The sequence below is a fragment of the Nycticebus coucang genome, chromosome 3 (genome assembly GCF_027406575.1).
Source record: "Nycticebus coucang isolate mNycCou1 chromosome 3, mNycCou1.pri, whole genome shotgun sequence".
NCBI lineage: Eukaryota > Metazoa > Chordata > Mammalia > Primates > Lorisidae > Nycticebus > Nycticebus coucang.
The window spans coordinates 23,281,268-23,297,000 of NC_069782.1; the positions used below are offsets into that span (position 1 = coordinate 23,281,268).

At 43.4% G+C, this 15,733-nt stretch overlaps 2 protein-coding genes across 20 annotated transcripts in view; one reads left to right on the forward strand and one right to left on the reverse strand.

The window, feature by feature from the left end:
• ANKS1B (ankyrin repeat and sterile alpha motif domain containing 1B) overlaps nucleotides 1-12,537 on the forward strand; it is a 1,177,049-nt gene extending 1,164,512 nt beyond the window's left edge. For 10 of the 19 annotated variants that reach the window (XM_053582555.1, XM_053582558.1, XM_053582541.1 and 7 more), the window contains one exon: nucleotides 2,137-3,779. In XM_053582555.1, coding sequence (XP_053438530.1) covers nucleotides 2,137-2,247 — 111 coding nt within the window. In that variant the 3' untranslated portion in view covers nucleotides 2,248-3,779. Of the gene's footprint in view, nucleotides 1-2,120; nucleotides 3,780-12,453 lie in introns of those variants that run through there. The other 9 variants (XM_053582557.1, XM_053582559.1, XM_053582542.1 and 6 more) reach the window with 3 other exon arrangements.
• Nucleotides 12,538-14,980: 2,443 nt separating this feature from the next.
• Nucleotides 14,981-15,733, reverse strand: part of APAF1 (apoptotic peptidase activating factor 1) — a 70,515-nt gene continuing 69,762 nt past the window's right edge. Inside the window, exon 27 of the mRNA XM_053582539.1 lies at nucleotides 14,981-15,130. Coding sequence (XP_053438514.1) covers nucleotides 14,984-15,130 — 147 coding nt within the window. The 3' untranslated portion in view covers nucleotides 14,981-14,983. The remainder of the gene's footprint in view (nucleotides 15,131-15,733) is intronic.

Sequence of the window (15,733 nt, forward strand, 5' to 3'; positions counted from 1 at the left end):
ATCTTCATGACATCCACTTTTTCAGCTCCCACCTACGAATGAGAACATGAAATGTTTGTCTTTCTGTGCCTGGTTTACTTTCCTTAACACAATGATCTCCAGTTTCATCCATGGTGTTGCAAATGACAGGATGTCATTCTTTTTAATGGCTGAGTAATATTCCATCAGGCGTGTGTATGTGAGTGTGCACGCGCGTGTGTGTGTGTGTGTATACACCACATTTTCTTTATCCATTCATTCATTGATGGATACTTAGATGTTGATTCCACAGGCATCAGTGAATAAACACAGGCATACAAATATCTCTTTGATGTACCGATTTCCTTTCCTTTGGATAAATACCCAGCAATGGGATTGCTGGATCAGACAGTAGTCTATTTTTAGTTTTTCGAGGAATCTCTGTACTGTTTTCATAGTGGCTGTGCTAATTTACATTCCCACCAACAGCGGGTGATTGTTCCTCTTTCTCTGCCTCCTTGCCAGCATCCATTAATTTTTGTCTTTTTGATAATAGCCATTTTTATTAGAGTGAGAGGACATCTCGTTGTGGTTTTCATTTGCGTTTCCCTGATGATTAGGGATGTTGAACATTTTCTCCGATACCTGTTGGCCATTTGTATATCTTATTTTTGTATATCTTATTAAGAAATGTCTTGTCAGGTCTTTTGCCCATATTTGTAATTGGATTATTTGGTTTTTGGCTTATTTTCTGGCTATTAATCCCTTGCTGGATGGATAATTAGCAAATATTTTCTCCCATTCTGTAGGTTGTCTCTTCACTTTGTTGACTGTTTCTTTTACTGTGCAGAAGCTTTTTAGTTTAATATACTCCTATTTGTCTGTTTCTCTTGCACATGTTTTTTTTTTTGTTTTTGAGATAGAGTCTTACTTTGTCACTCTCAGTAGAGTCCCATGGCATCACAGCTCATAGCAACCTCAAACTGTTGGGCTCAAGCGATCCTCCTGCATCAGCCTCCCAAGTAGCTGGGACTACATGTGCCCACCACAATGCCCAGCTAGTTTTCAGAAACAGGGTCTCGCTCTCACTCAGGCTGGTCTCAAACTCCTGACTCAAGCAACCCACCTGCCTCGGCCTCCCAGAGTGCTAGGATTATAGGCATCAGCCACTGCACCTGGCCATCTTACATGTGTTTTTGAGGTCTTACCCAAAAACTTTTTGCCCAGACTGATGCTTTGTGGCATTTTCCCCCTGTTTTCTTCTAGTATTTCTGGCTTCAGATCTTACATTTATGTCTTTAATTCATTTTGAGTGGATTTTCATCTATAGTGAGAGACAAAGGTCTGCCTTCATTCTTCTGGGACTTTGCCCATGCTGGTCCCTCTACCTCAAATTACGTTACCTCCTCCCAGCTTCACAGGGTAAATGCTTGCTGGTCCTTCACCCTTCTAGTCAAATATTCCCTTATTCTTTCTTTAAATAACATTTATGCAACAAGACTTTAGTGTGTGCTTACTATTTACGGGGTTGCCAGAAGGTTTCTGAGTGTGGGGGAAATGGCAGTGAACAAAATGGACAAAATCCTGCCCTCACAACACACCACATTGTGATGGAGGATGAAGAAATAAACATGGGGCGGCGCCTGTGGCTCAAAGGAGTAGTGCACAGGCCCCATATGCCTGAGGTGGCGGGTTCAAGCCCAGCCCCGGCCAAAAACTGCAAAAAAAAAAGAAAAGAAATAAACATGGTATGATGTATAGGACATTAAGTATGGTGACACAGAAAAGCTGAGCAAAGAAATTGAGTTGCTATTTTGAAGGAGCAACAGGTAAGGCCTCCAGGAGAAGTGACCTGTGAGCCCAGACCTAAATGACATCAGTGCAGGAGGCGTGGTGAGGACTCTGGGGTTCCTTCGGATGGGGAACCATGGAGGGTGAGAGCCAGGGAGTGGCAGGGCCTCATTCACCTCCTCCAAGAAGCTCTCCTAGCACTTCCCCTGGGAGCTCACTTTTCAGGGCTGAAATCTGTCTCTGCTTCCCATCTGTGTACCCTCGAGGGCAAGGGCCGTCTCATCACCTCTCACGCTTTGGGTACCTTACAGAGAGTCCGTACGCAGTAAAGTGTGTCCAAAGAGCGAACACGACCGTATAACAGGCATCAGCCTTTCTGTTTTAAAGCAGATCGACCCATCTGAGCAAAAGACTTTGGCCAATCTGCCGTGGATTGTGGAGCCAGGACAGGAAGCCAAGAGGGGAATTAATACCAAGTATGAAACCACGATTTTCTGATACCCGCCGTCCTCCTGTCCTCGCGGTGCCTTGCTCGCCAAGCGGTCCCGGAGGCTTTCCTTCGCCTCCGTGTCCACCCAGCCCAGGAGGAAGACTGCTCTGTTTGTGTGGCCTTGCCATGGGCAAAAGGCCACTGGCCATTCCTGGGGAAGTTCTTTCTGCACCAGTGACGGAAAACGCCAGACTTTCCAGTCGCAGCCCTTGAGAGGCGTGAGTTGAGATGGGTTTTCCCTGATGCCCCAACTCCCCTTCCTACCGCTCCCAAGGTATTTCTAATGACTCTGCCCCATACTTGCTTTGCTTTGTTTGGGGATAACGCTTTTTCTTTAAAAAAAAAAAAGAAAGAAAGAAAGTATACAGAGATCTCTAATACTGCCTAAAAGCATTAAAATCTTGGAGATAGTTTTCACGCTCAGCAATTTTAAAGGTAAAATCAGAACAGAACTGCTGCCCTCCCCCATAAAGCACCTGTGTAATCATGGTATCACCAAGTTATCTTTTAATGCAAAAGAACAAAGACACCCCTGCCCTTGATTGCCAGGAAATTCCATTTCCCAATTTCTATATTTGTGGATTTTCTATGTCATCACCTGTGTCAGATAAAGAAAACCTTTAAATCTAAGGATTGGTTCAAAATTCAAGAGTGATTTAAAACAGAGGAATTTATTATACACAGAAAAAAATGTGTCTTGTATTAAATATTTTTATGAAAAGAACGTTTCATTAATGCATTGATAAGAAAACTAGGTGAGTTGTGAGGAATGTTTCTGGTTTCATTTCAAGTAACTAAATTTGCACACCTACCACCGAGAGGGCTGGCTTGGGGGTAGCAAAATACGGATGAGCCTGCACCAGAGCGGGAGAGCCACAATTGCTGAGCAGCCTTCAGCCTGCAGAGATGGTTTTTTTAATCTTCACAGTGTTTTAAAGAACATGTTTAAAAAATAATCAAACAATCTAGGGCTCCTGCTGTCAAGATTTCTGTCATGGAAACCTTGTTTGAGAAAGGTGTTAATAAAATTCTATTGCAAAAATTTTTTTTCTAGAAAAAATAAATACAAAAAAAAAAGAAGAAATTCCAAAGTAATAAAACTTTTCTTGAAACAAATAAAAAAAAAGTTTGCTTACTATTTGATTAAATAAAATTTACTTACATTTCTTTAAGGTATTTTAATTTTTTTAATGTCTCTGTGGAGTATTTGTATGATACCATAATGTATATTTATGTAGAATCAAATTATATAAACAGTACCAATATCATTATAGAAAAAAATAACATTTTAATGTATATTGTTCTAACCGACCATATTGTGAATCATTTTGAAGTTCATTATAGCGATATTGATAAATTGTGGAATTGTCTTAATGTTTTTTTAATTAACTGATATTATTTTAAACCCGAGATTATCAGTTACATTCATCAGTTGGTGAGTTTTGAAGAATAACTAACTTTTATTTCAAACTGACAAATGTATATGGTTTTAGTTCAGTGTTGAAGAATTTTAATACAATATTAAATTACTTGAACTGAACAGTTCCTTGTATATATTTTGCCAATTCACTGTTGATATGTATGTAGTAAAATGAGAGTAAAATAACACTAAAATATGGTACCAAAAGGAAATTGTATAGGAGCAAAGTAAATAGGAGGCTTTGCTGAAACCGAAGCGTATGTGTAAATAAGCTTGGGCTTCCAGTTATAAATTTTGTAATTTTTGTCATTATTTATATCCTATAAAAAAAGCACACAAAAATAAAACAGAAGTTGTACAGCCACTAGTGCTTGGCATCCTTCTGTGAGTACCTCCCCACTCTATAGGAACAGAACCAAAGGCCCAACCTCCTCAACACCCACAGCGAAGGAAGCTTTTTTAATTGGCAAAATCGTTGAGAAAATTTGCTCATTTCCAAGTTCAACCAGTCTGAGAAAGAGACACTGGCCTCTGAAGCTTGAATTTCAGCCCAAAGCCCCCAGTGTCTTTGTTTAAATATTGAAGTGAATTGTAAGGAGGAACTGCCAAAATGGAAACTTTTAAAGGAGAAAGGATCACCAAACTGGATCACGTTATGGTCCAAGATGGATGGTGTTTTGGAGAAATATTACATAGTAATCATCAGCCCTTTCATTTTTCCTACAGCCAAGTGCCTGCTGCCAGGTACACGGTATGAGGCCATGCTAGAGCTGCAGGTGTCTGCAGTCCCTGACTCAATCCCACCTTTGGTGACCTTCTGGGGGACTCCCTGCTACTCCATCCAAGTCCGTTACCCTCAGAATCCCACACCAAAGCAATCTCAGGCTGCTCCCAGCCTGATATGCAGAACACCAGGGGTTTTGAACACCAAGGAGCTAAAACTAGCTTGAGATGGGGAATGAGATTCACACTGAGAAGGGCAGGTTTCCTGAAGGAGGGTTTGGGCTGGGATTTCTCATTAGAATGCTTCACCTGGACTAGTTTGACCTCTTTTTCCTTGGTTGACCACCAAGAGGTCAGCAATCCTCTTATTTATTCTCGCTGTGGTCAAAAGTTGTATCAGGAATGGTCCCAGTATGAAACACATGGCTCATGCAGAGAGGTTGGCACCATGCCGGGAATCTGGAGGGGACATGGTATCCCTGAGCTGGCAGCCGCCTGAGAGGCAGTGAGACGGGCTGTGTGGAGGGGCTGCCCCCCAGGTGAGGGACATGGCCAGCTACAGGGACCCTCAGAGAGGAGCCACTCCTCCCCCTGCATTGCCTAAACCCCCCGAAGGCCGGAAGGTCCACAGAGGGTAGCCCCACAGACCAGAGCAGGGACAGACACAGAGAGCCAGCCCGCCCATGCTCTAAAGAAGGGAATCTCTAGCTAATTTTCTTGAAGGAAAAATTTGACACACCACTAACTGTAATAACCATGGGGGGGGGGGGTGTCTTTGAATGCTAATGTTATTCAAAAAAGAACTTGAATTCAGTTTCTCCATTTATTTTTTTCTTATTAAGTTGTATTCTATGATAAATTTGACAGAATGAACCCTATGAAAATTATGCCTGGTTAGTTCATTAATAACTCATGGGAGTGATTTTTCTCAAGGCTTACCAGATTTTTTCCAAGTTGGAATACTTAGGAATATCACTGGGACATTTAGATATAGTAATATTTAGATATAATGGAGAAGACAGGCTTTAGATAAAGAACACACGGCCAAATTCTCAAACATTGTTTCTAAGCTATTTCTGAAAAGAAATGAAAATGTGATAAGTGGTTTGGCCTCCAGAAACTCCAGAGAAATGGAATATAATGGCCATGTTCGGAAATCTATATGGAATAGGCCTTTCAGAATAATAAATTTTTAAGTTCTCTTTTTACATAGGCTATTCACTGAGTATGTTTCCTGTAAAAGTTAAGCAATCTGACAGTTAGAAATACGGGCCAGCTCAAAGTGTACCTGCATCAGGGTCCCGTGGCCACTCCACACTCTGTGCCTAACTCCCCCACACTTAGTAACTGCTGTCTGTGCCTCTCCTAGGCAGATGGACCCCAGCATCTGCCCGCCCAGCAACAGAATCCTGCTTCCCACAGAAACCATTTACAAAGCAGGCCAAGAGCACACTGGGAACTCAGTTAGACCTGCTGGCCAATCACCATCCTGTATGCTGTGTGATGCCTTTAGTAACTGTGAGCTAGAACTTATTTTTGTGGTTAAATTATCCCTATAACCTTGGTGCCAACCTGGAAAATGCCAATTCCACTCAACTGTTTCACGTCTTCAGCTGAACCCAGTCTGCTCATTGGGACCTCTGATCCGCATGGCACCATTTTCGAGTTGCTTCTGCAAAGGTGATTGGTCCCAATCCAACATACTACACTCAGTGTGCAATTCAAAAAGAATCCTAGCTACAAATAATCTTTCTCTTCAAAACCCGAGAGCCCTGTATTTGTAGAAGCCACAGAGGCATCTGATTTCCAAGAGAAGTTAATGACCAGTAATGGAAAGACTCAGACATCAGGCTGAAATGAGACCCTCCATTTATCAGCTCCATTGGGGTCACCTGGGTGGAAGGTGGTAGCTGCAAGCACCAGGGGTCCTGTCTGGGTTCAGACAGCAGAGGAGAGTGGGTGTCAGATGACAGACCCCCCAGTACAGCTGAGCTAACGCGTGTGTTCTGAGTCCTGCCATTTACAAAATCTCAAGTTATGTCTCTTTGTCACAGTGATAGCACACTGAGATGGAGTCAGCTTTTACATCCAGTCAGCTCAGAACATGGTAATAAAAACCATTCCGAGCCATCCATATTCAACAGTCAATTTAATTGTCCTCTGGACATCTCAGAGCTTCAATCCAGCATCCCAACACCTGCTCCCCACGGAGCAGCCTGCAGTCTGCAGTCTCTCTCCCTCACAAGTGGCAATAAGGCACATGGTGAGGAAAGTCAAGAGGCCCCCAAGGAAGTGACAACATCAGCTGCTTCCTGACATCTGAGGCTCATTTCTCTCTGAGTCTCCAAAGTGCATGCTCACTTTTCAGTGAGAGAAAAAATCCCAACGTGTTAAGTCAGTGAGACTGGAAAAGCAGTACAAGAGAATTAGCAATTCCATCTTAGCAGGCCATTTCTAGGTGTGTGTTGTGGGGCAGGCTGCAAACTCAGATGCCACAAGGGGTGCCCAGAGGCCGGGAGTGGGCGGGCTGGGGCTGTGCCTTGTCTCAGGACAGCTGCTGCTGAGTTCCAGTGATAGTTGGCATGCAGAAATGAAGACCCTTCATTGACAAGAGTTTTCTAAGAAATACGGATTTTTTTTTTTTTTTTTTTTGTAGACAGGGTCTCTGTTTTCTGAACTAGAGTGCAGTGGCCTCGTCATAGCTAATTCCTCAAATTCCTGAGCTCAAGCAATCCTCCTGCCTCAGCCTCCTGGGTAAATGAGACAACAGGTGCCTGCCACAGTGCCCAGCTAATTTTTCTATTTTTAATAAAGACAGGGTCTTGCTCTTGCTCAGGCTGGTATTGAACTCCCGGCCTCAAGTAATCCTCCCACTTCAGCCTCCCAGGTAGTTGGGACTATCGGCATGCCACCATACCCAGCTAATTTTTCTAATTTTTCTATTTTTTTGGTGCAAATGGGGGTCTTACTCTGTTTCTGGCCAGAAATAAGCACTTTTTTATGCAAAGTCATTGGGTTTTGAAATGTTGGCAAAAAGTAAAGGTGAGCCAAACCAAACTCACCTGTGGCCTGAGTGTGGGCCATGCATCACTTATTTGTGAACTCTTAAAGTCCCTTTATGACTTTCGGGGATTTGACAAAGTTTCAATGGCCTCACAGCTACATTTTCCCATTGGCAGGAGAAGCATATTTGTGACTGGAGTGAGTGGGCATAGAAGGCAGAGATTCAGGGGTCAGCAATATTTGTTGAAATGCTGTTATACACCAGGTTTGTTTGTGGGAGTATCAGGAATTGTATTAACCACCAAATCTGAGCACGAAAGACCCTACAGCTGTGTTAATATGCACACCAAACTTTTGTTTGCTGTCCAGCACACTGCTGAGGATGCCATGGGCAGAGCAGGTGTGCACAGGTATCACTGCGCTACAGGCACCAGGGACGAGTGCAGAGGTCCCAGCTGTCAACTTCCATCGCACGCTGGAATCACCTGGGGAACTTTAAAAATTAGCAATGCCTAGGTCCCACCTCCAGAGATTCTGGATTAATTGGTCCGGGGTGAGGGCTGGGTTTGGGGAAGTTTTTAATTCTCTAGGTAATTCCAGATATAACAAATTGTTAGAAGCACTGCTTCTGGGTGTGCTAGGCCCTCTGATCCCCTGAGAAGTTGGGGAGCCCACGTAGCTCCACCCACCAAAGGCTTCCTAGGAAGTACGTCCTTGAGGAGGTTAAACCATTTGCTCAAGTCACACAGCTGGAAAATTAGCGCAGCCAGGATTTGAACTTAGATCCACTTGACAGCCAAAGTCACACAGATGCCACCAGGTTCCCAAGCCACAGGCCCCAACAGAGAGGCCAAGGTCATTTCCCCTCTATCCCAGCCCTCCCCATCGCTTGGTGTGCATAGCCCAAAGAAAATCAAGTTTGGAACAGTTCAAAAGAAAGCAGATGACAGCTTTTCTGCTAAGCAATGTCTGCCTCCTGAAAGCCAGCAGCCGTAGGAGGAGGGTACGTAGAGGAGGATGCCCAGCGACAGGTGCATCCCAGGGAGCAGAAGCAGCAAGGTCCCCATTTGTTAACCATGGAGATTTGGGCAGCACAGGAATGGGGGTTTGTAACTGGCACAAAAGATAATTATTATGCTGTTTACGCAGACCTATGTCAGATGCTTGACATATGTTTTTAAATCTCACGAAATCCCTGCGTATTATGTTTGTTCCCTACTTGACAAGTCAGAAAGGAAATGGAGGCTCTGAGGGATTACACTTTACCAGATGAAAGACCAAGGAGAAGAGGGGAGATGAGATCAGATGGCAGAAGAAAGCACAGAGATCCACTGACCCCAGGATCTTTCAAAGCAGAAACAAGCTCCTGCAAGGGTAAGGCACAGCAGGGCTTCCCTGCTCAGGCCTTCAATCATCTGAGAATTGAGAGCAGCTTGGGCAGTGGCCCTAAGTGCTGGCAAATCCAATGTATCCTCCGACCTTTGCTGTCCACTGGCTGCCTTCAGAATGGCCCCAGATGCTTCTTCCAAAGAGCATTTTCCACAGAGACAGACGCCAAAGGTAGAGGTCCTGAGGAGTAGAGGTGTCTGAGGTCGGAACTGATGCATGCATCCTGACACATGAAGTGGAGGCGTGAAATGAGTAGTGAATGAGGGGAATGCAGAGCTGAGGTGATGCTCCCGGATCCTCCAGCCCAAGGGTGTCAGTGGGGAGGTGCAGGCAGTGTTAGCCAGAGAAGCAGATTGCCTTCGACCGAAAACCCAGCTCTACCACTGAGCTGCCAGGCCCCAGTGACTTAACCTTTCTGCACCTGTTTCCACACCTACAAAAAAGAGATAAGTGTTTGCAGCACCGTTGTGAGAATTCAATTAAATAATGTATAGGAAGTGCCTGGCCCAAGGCTTGGCACGTAAAAGGCCTTCAAAACATAGTAGCTCCCCTTCCTTCTTCCTAAAAAGGATTTGTTATGTCTCAGAAATTGACAGAGACAGGGCAATAAACTCAAGGTAGTGAGTTCAGAATCACAGCTAATTGAAAGTGAATTAGAAATAAGAACATCTCCAAAATCATCACATAAACTAATGAATGATCTTCCCCAGCTGCTGAAGCCCAAGTCTCGTGACCCCCACTACACACAGGAGTATCCTACTTGAGATTGTAACTGACACACGACTTACACCCTAGTGGGTCTGGGCTTTTCTATAAAGAAAATCGTATTTGGATCTATGGGGTTTAGTTGGGGCTTTAGTTCTTTCCTCTGTGGAAAATGTGGTGACAGATGGAGCAGGGGTGGGGCGGGGCCGTTTAGAGTGGGTGGGGCCGTTTAGAGTGGACAGGTTGTAAATATGTGAATGATGAATACGGACGTATCTTCCCCTCCTCAGAACAGGCACCTTAGTAATGAGCACCAACTATTTTCCAGTTTGATCAGTTGCTCAGAACCACCAGCCCCAAATGCAGGCCTCGAATGCCCTCTCTAGTTACATATTCTGGCCCTGGGTCGTGGGAAATTATAGAGGCAGATTTTCTATTCGTTTCCATCTGATAAGCAGTATTCCCAATCCTGAGGGCCTGACCTCATAAATGAATTTACAGTGAGCACCAGCAACTCATTCCCCTGAATCATAATTGAAATGAAAATTTCCCCAGGTCTGGTTTTCCCACAATCTTGTCTAACTCAAGAGCAAGTCACTGTTGATGTCAAATGACTACAGAGGCCTGGTCTCTGATGGGACCCATTCTGACCCACTTCTTCTGGTCCTCCACATGAACATACATAGTAATTCTTCCACAGTTAAACTCATGGCCCAAGAGCAGCTGATTTTATAATGCAGGTGCTTTAATAGCTGGATAGCATTAATATATTCGTAGTCCTAAGTGGAGGAGTTGTGAGCAAAGATCTATTCCCATGATAATCTTTACAGACTAAGAATTATGACAAAATCATTTTCTTCTTCTGTAAAGGTCTGTAAGTAAATTATAATAATATAAAGCGTTTGCTGAATAACAGCCGTACTTGCTGACTGAAAAACTCCAGCGATGTGTTGAATCATTCCATATGATTTGGTAGCAAACCTCCTTTAGCCAGGTAAAGTTTTACTTTTCCCTACTGATGTTTCGCAGTAAAATACCAAACTAAAACAGGAAGATGAAGAAAACGCTGGTGATGTGGTACATCTCCGTTTGACGGCCTCACCACAGCTCCACGGAAAGGGAGGACACAGAATGGGGGAGGAGCACAGGGGAACGTGGTAATTCTCAACACCCAGCAAGGGTTCCCTGAGGCCCAGCCTTCTGGAGTGTGTCAGCTACTGGGGACCCCACTGAGGAAACAAGCAATTCCAAGACAGGAGAGTGCTGGGAGAGGGTAGGGCAGCACTTGAGGGTGGTCTCAGAGAATATGTGAAAGGTAAGGAGTGGAGGGGGGGGGGGAATTGAACTAGAGGGATAGCGTAGAAGAGAACAGCACACACAAAGCTCCAGAAGAGAGCACAGAGCAAGGCTAGGATTTGAAGCAGAGAACTGTCAACACGGTTAAAGTGTTTAAGAGAGACATTTAACACGATTCAAATGAGTACTCTGGAAAGATCACGCCGAGGGCAGGATTGGAAGCAGAGATGGCAGTCGGGCTGTCGTGGACCCAAATGACCACAGATGGCTGAGCACTGTCTTGACGCAGGCAGTGAGATGAGAGTATCTCATTGAATCCCACAACAGCCCCAAGGCAGGAATAGACCCCCATTTTACAGACAACGGCTGCTGTGGGCTTTTCCTACTACCTGTTGACCCCATATTCTCCTAACCACCAAAATGTATTTACTTATTGTTTTGTCTACTGCTTAAAACAGTGGTTGGTACATAGTAGATGCTCAAGGCATGTATATAAGACAGATGGGGGGAGAGACAAATGGATACAGGAATCTGCCCAAACGACATTAAGTAAAGGAGCCCACGCTGGCCCCATGCACTCATCAAACTGTCATTTTTGGCTTTGCTGGTCCTTTTCAGCCTCCTGTGCTGGTTCCTCCTCCCACTAACCTCCAGACTGCCCTGGACTCAGTCTTGAGGCCTCCCGTCTTTTCTCTCTCCACCTGCTTCACTGCTGATTTCATCCAGTCCTGTGGTTTCACATCCCATCAGCTCACTGGTGACTCTGATCTCTCTCTCCAGCATGGCCTTTCCCACCAGCTGCAGACCCTTTATCCTTCCCTTACTCAGCATCTGCACTTGGACATCTAATGGGCATCCTAAGCTTTCTGCATCTGAACACCTGCTCCTATCATAATCTTCCTCATCTCACTTGATAGCTCTATTCTTCAAGGGACTCAGGCCACAACCTTGGCATCATTCTTGCCTTGTCTCTCTCTCAACCTTTATCTACTCCATCAGCAAATCCTATTAACTTTTATCTTCAAAATATCTCCAGAATCTAACTTGTCACAACCTCTCCGGCTGCCACCCTCGCATTTTGCCCAGATTATTGCCAAAGCTTCTCATTGGTCCCCTTTTCAATGGATTCCCAGTTGAGTCCCATTCCAGGGTGATTAAGTTAAAGCTTAGGTCAGATCACACCACTGCTCAAACTCCTACCCTGGCTCGTATCTCAGAGTTAGAGCCAGAGTCCTCACCATGGCCTAGGAGGCAGTCCCCAGTGTGCCCCAAGCCCCCTCGCCCACCTTTCCTGTGGGACTCCCCACACTCACTCCTCTCCAACCACGCCAGCCTGCTGGCTGGTCCCAGAATACACCAACCCAGCCCACTTGACAGTCTTTTTGCTGTATCCTCACTTTTGAATGGTTTCCAGATAGAGGCATAGTTCACTCCCTCAAATCCTTCAGGTGTGTACTCAAGTGTCACCTGAACGAGCCACCCCCTCTAACACCGGACCCCATCCCCCTCCAATTTGTCTGTCTCGCCCTGGCCTCCCAAGGGCAGTAGGGCGAGGACTTTGTTTTGCTTCCTCCTCTGTCCCCAATGTACAATGCCATGTACAAGGTAGATCTCAATAAATATTTATTGAACGTATGAATTAAAAAATGAATAAATAAATAAATTCTCTTTTTTACAGGATCTTCTTCATACCAGCCACACCGGGCAGCAACCATCACAGAGACACACTGAGGAGACACTCAGGAAATTTTCACAGAATTGAATTTACACTTAGCTGATGAAGCGCAGCTGGAAAGGCTGACGGGTTTAGCTTGAATCTTTCATATTAGTCTTCTAATCAATAGATAAATGACAAAGAGTCTGAAAGAATCCAAAAATGTTTTTCAAGAAACTTTTAGGAATTTTATTTTTATAAAAGTCTTTAAAATTCATGTTTTAAAATGCACACCAAGGCAAAAAAAAAAAAAATTGTGTACGCTGTATCAAATACAAAAGTTTCCAAAACACACAAGAGACATTACAATATAAAAAAACTTTATATGTACAAAGTCAAATATAATTTTTAATACAAAAAGAAAAAAATACAGTACAGGAAAATGATCTTCAACAGCTCACCAGCAAGCCAGAAAACAATCCCCCTCTGAGCGAGCGAGCAGCTGCCGTGAGCTCTGCAGCTCCATTAATGCCAGTCGTCTCTACTTTCTTCCCGTTTTTCTCTTCCTTCTTTTTAAGACCAGGGCTGATCAAGCCTTTTTAAACGCTGATGTTTGTTGTGCTATTTCAACAGCCAGTGTCTTTTCGTTCCAAAAGTTAATACTTTGTACTCTGAGCTACAGACGAGATGAGGCCCTAAACACTGGATGCAAATAAAATTATGACTTGGATATTCCAAGCAGAACATACCACTTATAGAAATTTCTTTTTATAAAATTAAGATTTTCATTTATCACATTTGCTTAAATCACAGTAAGCCTATAAACTATTACCATTTAAAAAACAAAAAAACCTTAACTGAAAGATTTAACTCACTGTATTTATGGTTTCGTCATATGCTGATAGGAATATCTAATCTAAAATACATGTTAAGAGGTCTATTCTCTCTACCCACACCATATCTAATATTCACCAATAGAAACCAGTTCTTTGGTTATCTCTTAGTAACAATCATTTGATTTAGTTTCTATTCTGGGAACAAAAAACTTAAAACTTTGTTTGAGACAGAGTCTCATTATGTCACCCTCGGTAGCGTGCCATGGCGTCACAGCTCACAGCAACCTCCAATTCTTGGGCTTAAGGGATTCTCTTGCCTCAGCCTCCCGAGTAGCTGGGACTACAAGTGCCCACCACAACACCCAGCTATTTTTGTTGTAGTTGCCACTGCTGTTTTTGCTGGCCGGGGCCAGGTTCGAACCTGCCACCCTTGGTATATGGGGCCGGCGCCCTACCCACTGAGCCACAGGTGCCGCCCAACTTTGGTTATTTTTTATATGGGAACCACATCTATTATTAATTTATCTCCACTGCTCTTAATAATATATTTTAGGGAAAATGTTTAGATTTGAGCTTCGATTAAAGTTCCTAATCAGAGAGTCACAGATAGCTAGTTACTGATGCTGATGAGTTTTTGACATCCCCTGTCAAAAGCCACCTTTCCTGATTAGCTGGGGAGGGGACAGAAAGGGAAAGGAAGGGAGTAAAGAAGGAAGTAGAGAGCAAGGGCAGGAAGACACCTTCCAGAGACACAGTGACTCTTCTGGAACTATACAGAAAACCATAAAGAAAGAGAACAGCACTGACAATACCATTCATCCCAGAGTCAATGGAATTAGAGGGAAATTATGGTTACTATTTCACATTTCTTAGAAAAATATTATTAAAACTTATGATTTTAAGTGGTCCCCTCCTCCCCACTTATTCTAACACTTAGCTATGAAGCAACTGATTTTTAAAAAAGAAAACAAGTAAGGATTAAGAAAGGTCAAGTTCAGTCAAGTAAGAAGTCTGGTACGTAACAAACCAGAAAGCAGAACAGTGCCCAACACAGAGACGGATGGCTGAAGCCCAGGGATGGCGCAGGGCTGCCATCAGCATGGGAGGGAAATGCCCATACACTCTACTTCTCTCCAACGCATAATTTTTGCTACATAGAAAGAACTGCTGAAATCTAAGACTCACTTATTGAGTCGATTAAAGGAAATGCTGCAGACTGTGCCCACACACACAATATTTATAAAGCAAATAAAAAGAGTGCAAGTACACTTCCAGATTGTATTTGGGAGAACCATGTGTATACCCCAGGGGGTGAGTGTGGTTCAGAAAGCAGGCCACTGCCACCCTGAGGTTCAGCCTACATGATGACAGTGTTAAAATACAAATTTCCTTCAAATTCTCATTAATTATGTCAACCAATTTGAATGCATCAAGAGAAAATTTTACCAACAGTATAACAAGGTATGTATTTACATTTTCATTTGCATCTTAAGGACAAAACGTTAATAATGATGATGATTATGGAAAACAAGATTAAAAGTGTATCCATTTGGGGAAAAGCTACATCAACAGTATTCATCCAACCCCAAACAGTCCTAGAATGAAGCAATACTACAAAACAATTCACAGTTTTATAAAAAGGTGATACAAGTATTCAGAGTTTCACTAAAATTTTTTTCCATTAAAAAGAGTTCAATTTACATTAATGCTTAACTATTTTACTCTAAAATCTGTAAAATATATAAAATACCAAGATTATCAACAGTCACAAATGTTTTGAAGTCAGTGGACACATGTATTTTCTTAAGATGGGTTCCATTTGTATAGAAGGTCTGTGAGGAGTCCCCGATGACAACATTCCACCACTGTTCAGAGAAAAATAAAATTCTCATTAGTCCAGTGCATGACAATTTGTAGTGCCAACCAGATTCTTGGCCCTATCTCCACCCCACTTCCAGACTCAAGCAAACACTAGGAAATAAGACCAGGGTTCAATGTAAAACATACTGTGTTACCATCCCAGTTAGCCCTTCCTGATGAACCCTGACACTGACAGCCTCACAGGCCTACACCCTCCTCCTCTGCAAGGCATGCAGAAGTGTGCAGGTGCCTGGGAGCTGCAGACACGACACTGCCCAAGTCCATTATGGCAGTGACTGGACTGAGCTCTGTCCTTCTCAATGGAAGGGACAGAAAGTTCCTCCTCTCTTCACTCAAACACCCCTTTGCAGACATGGACTATATTCTGACAGGACCCAGACCATCGTAATAGAAGCTGCAGGACAAATGTTCCCTCCACTGACTCTTCCCCTTCACCAGGACTGATTTGAGTTTCTTTATAAAATAGTCTATGTATTTATTTCCTAAATAAATATTGAATATCTCAACTGTAGCAGGCACTCTAGCTAAGTCCCTCCTTTCCTTCCCAATGACTGAATTTGCTAAGATTATGATATTTATGTTCATTT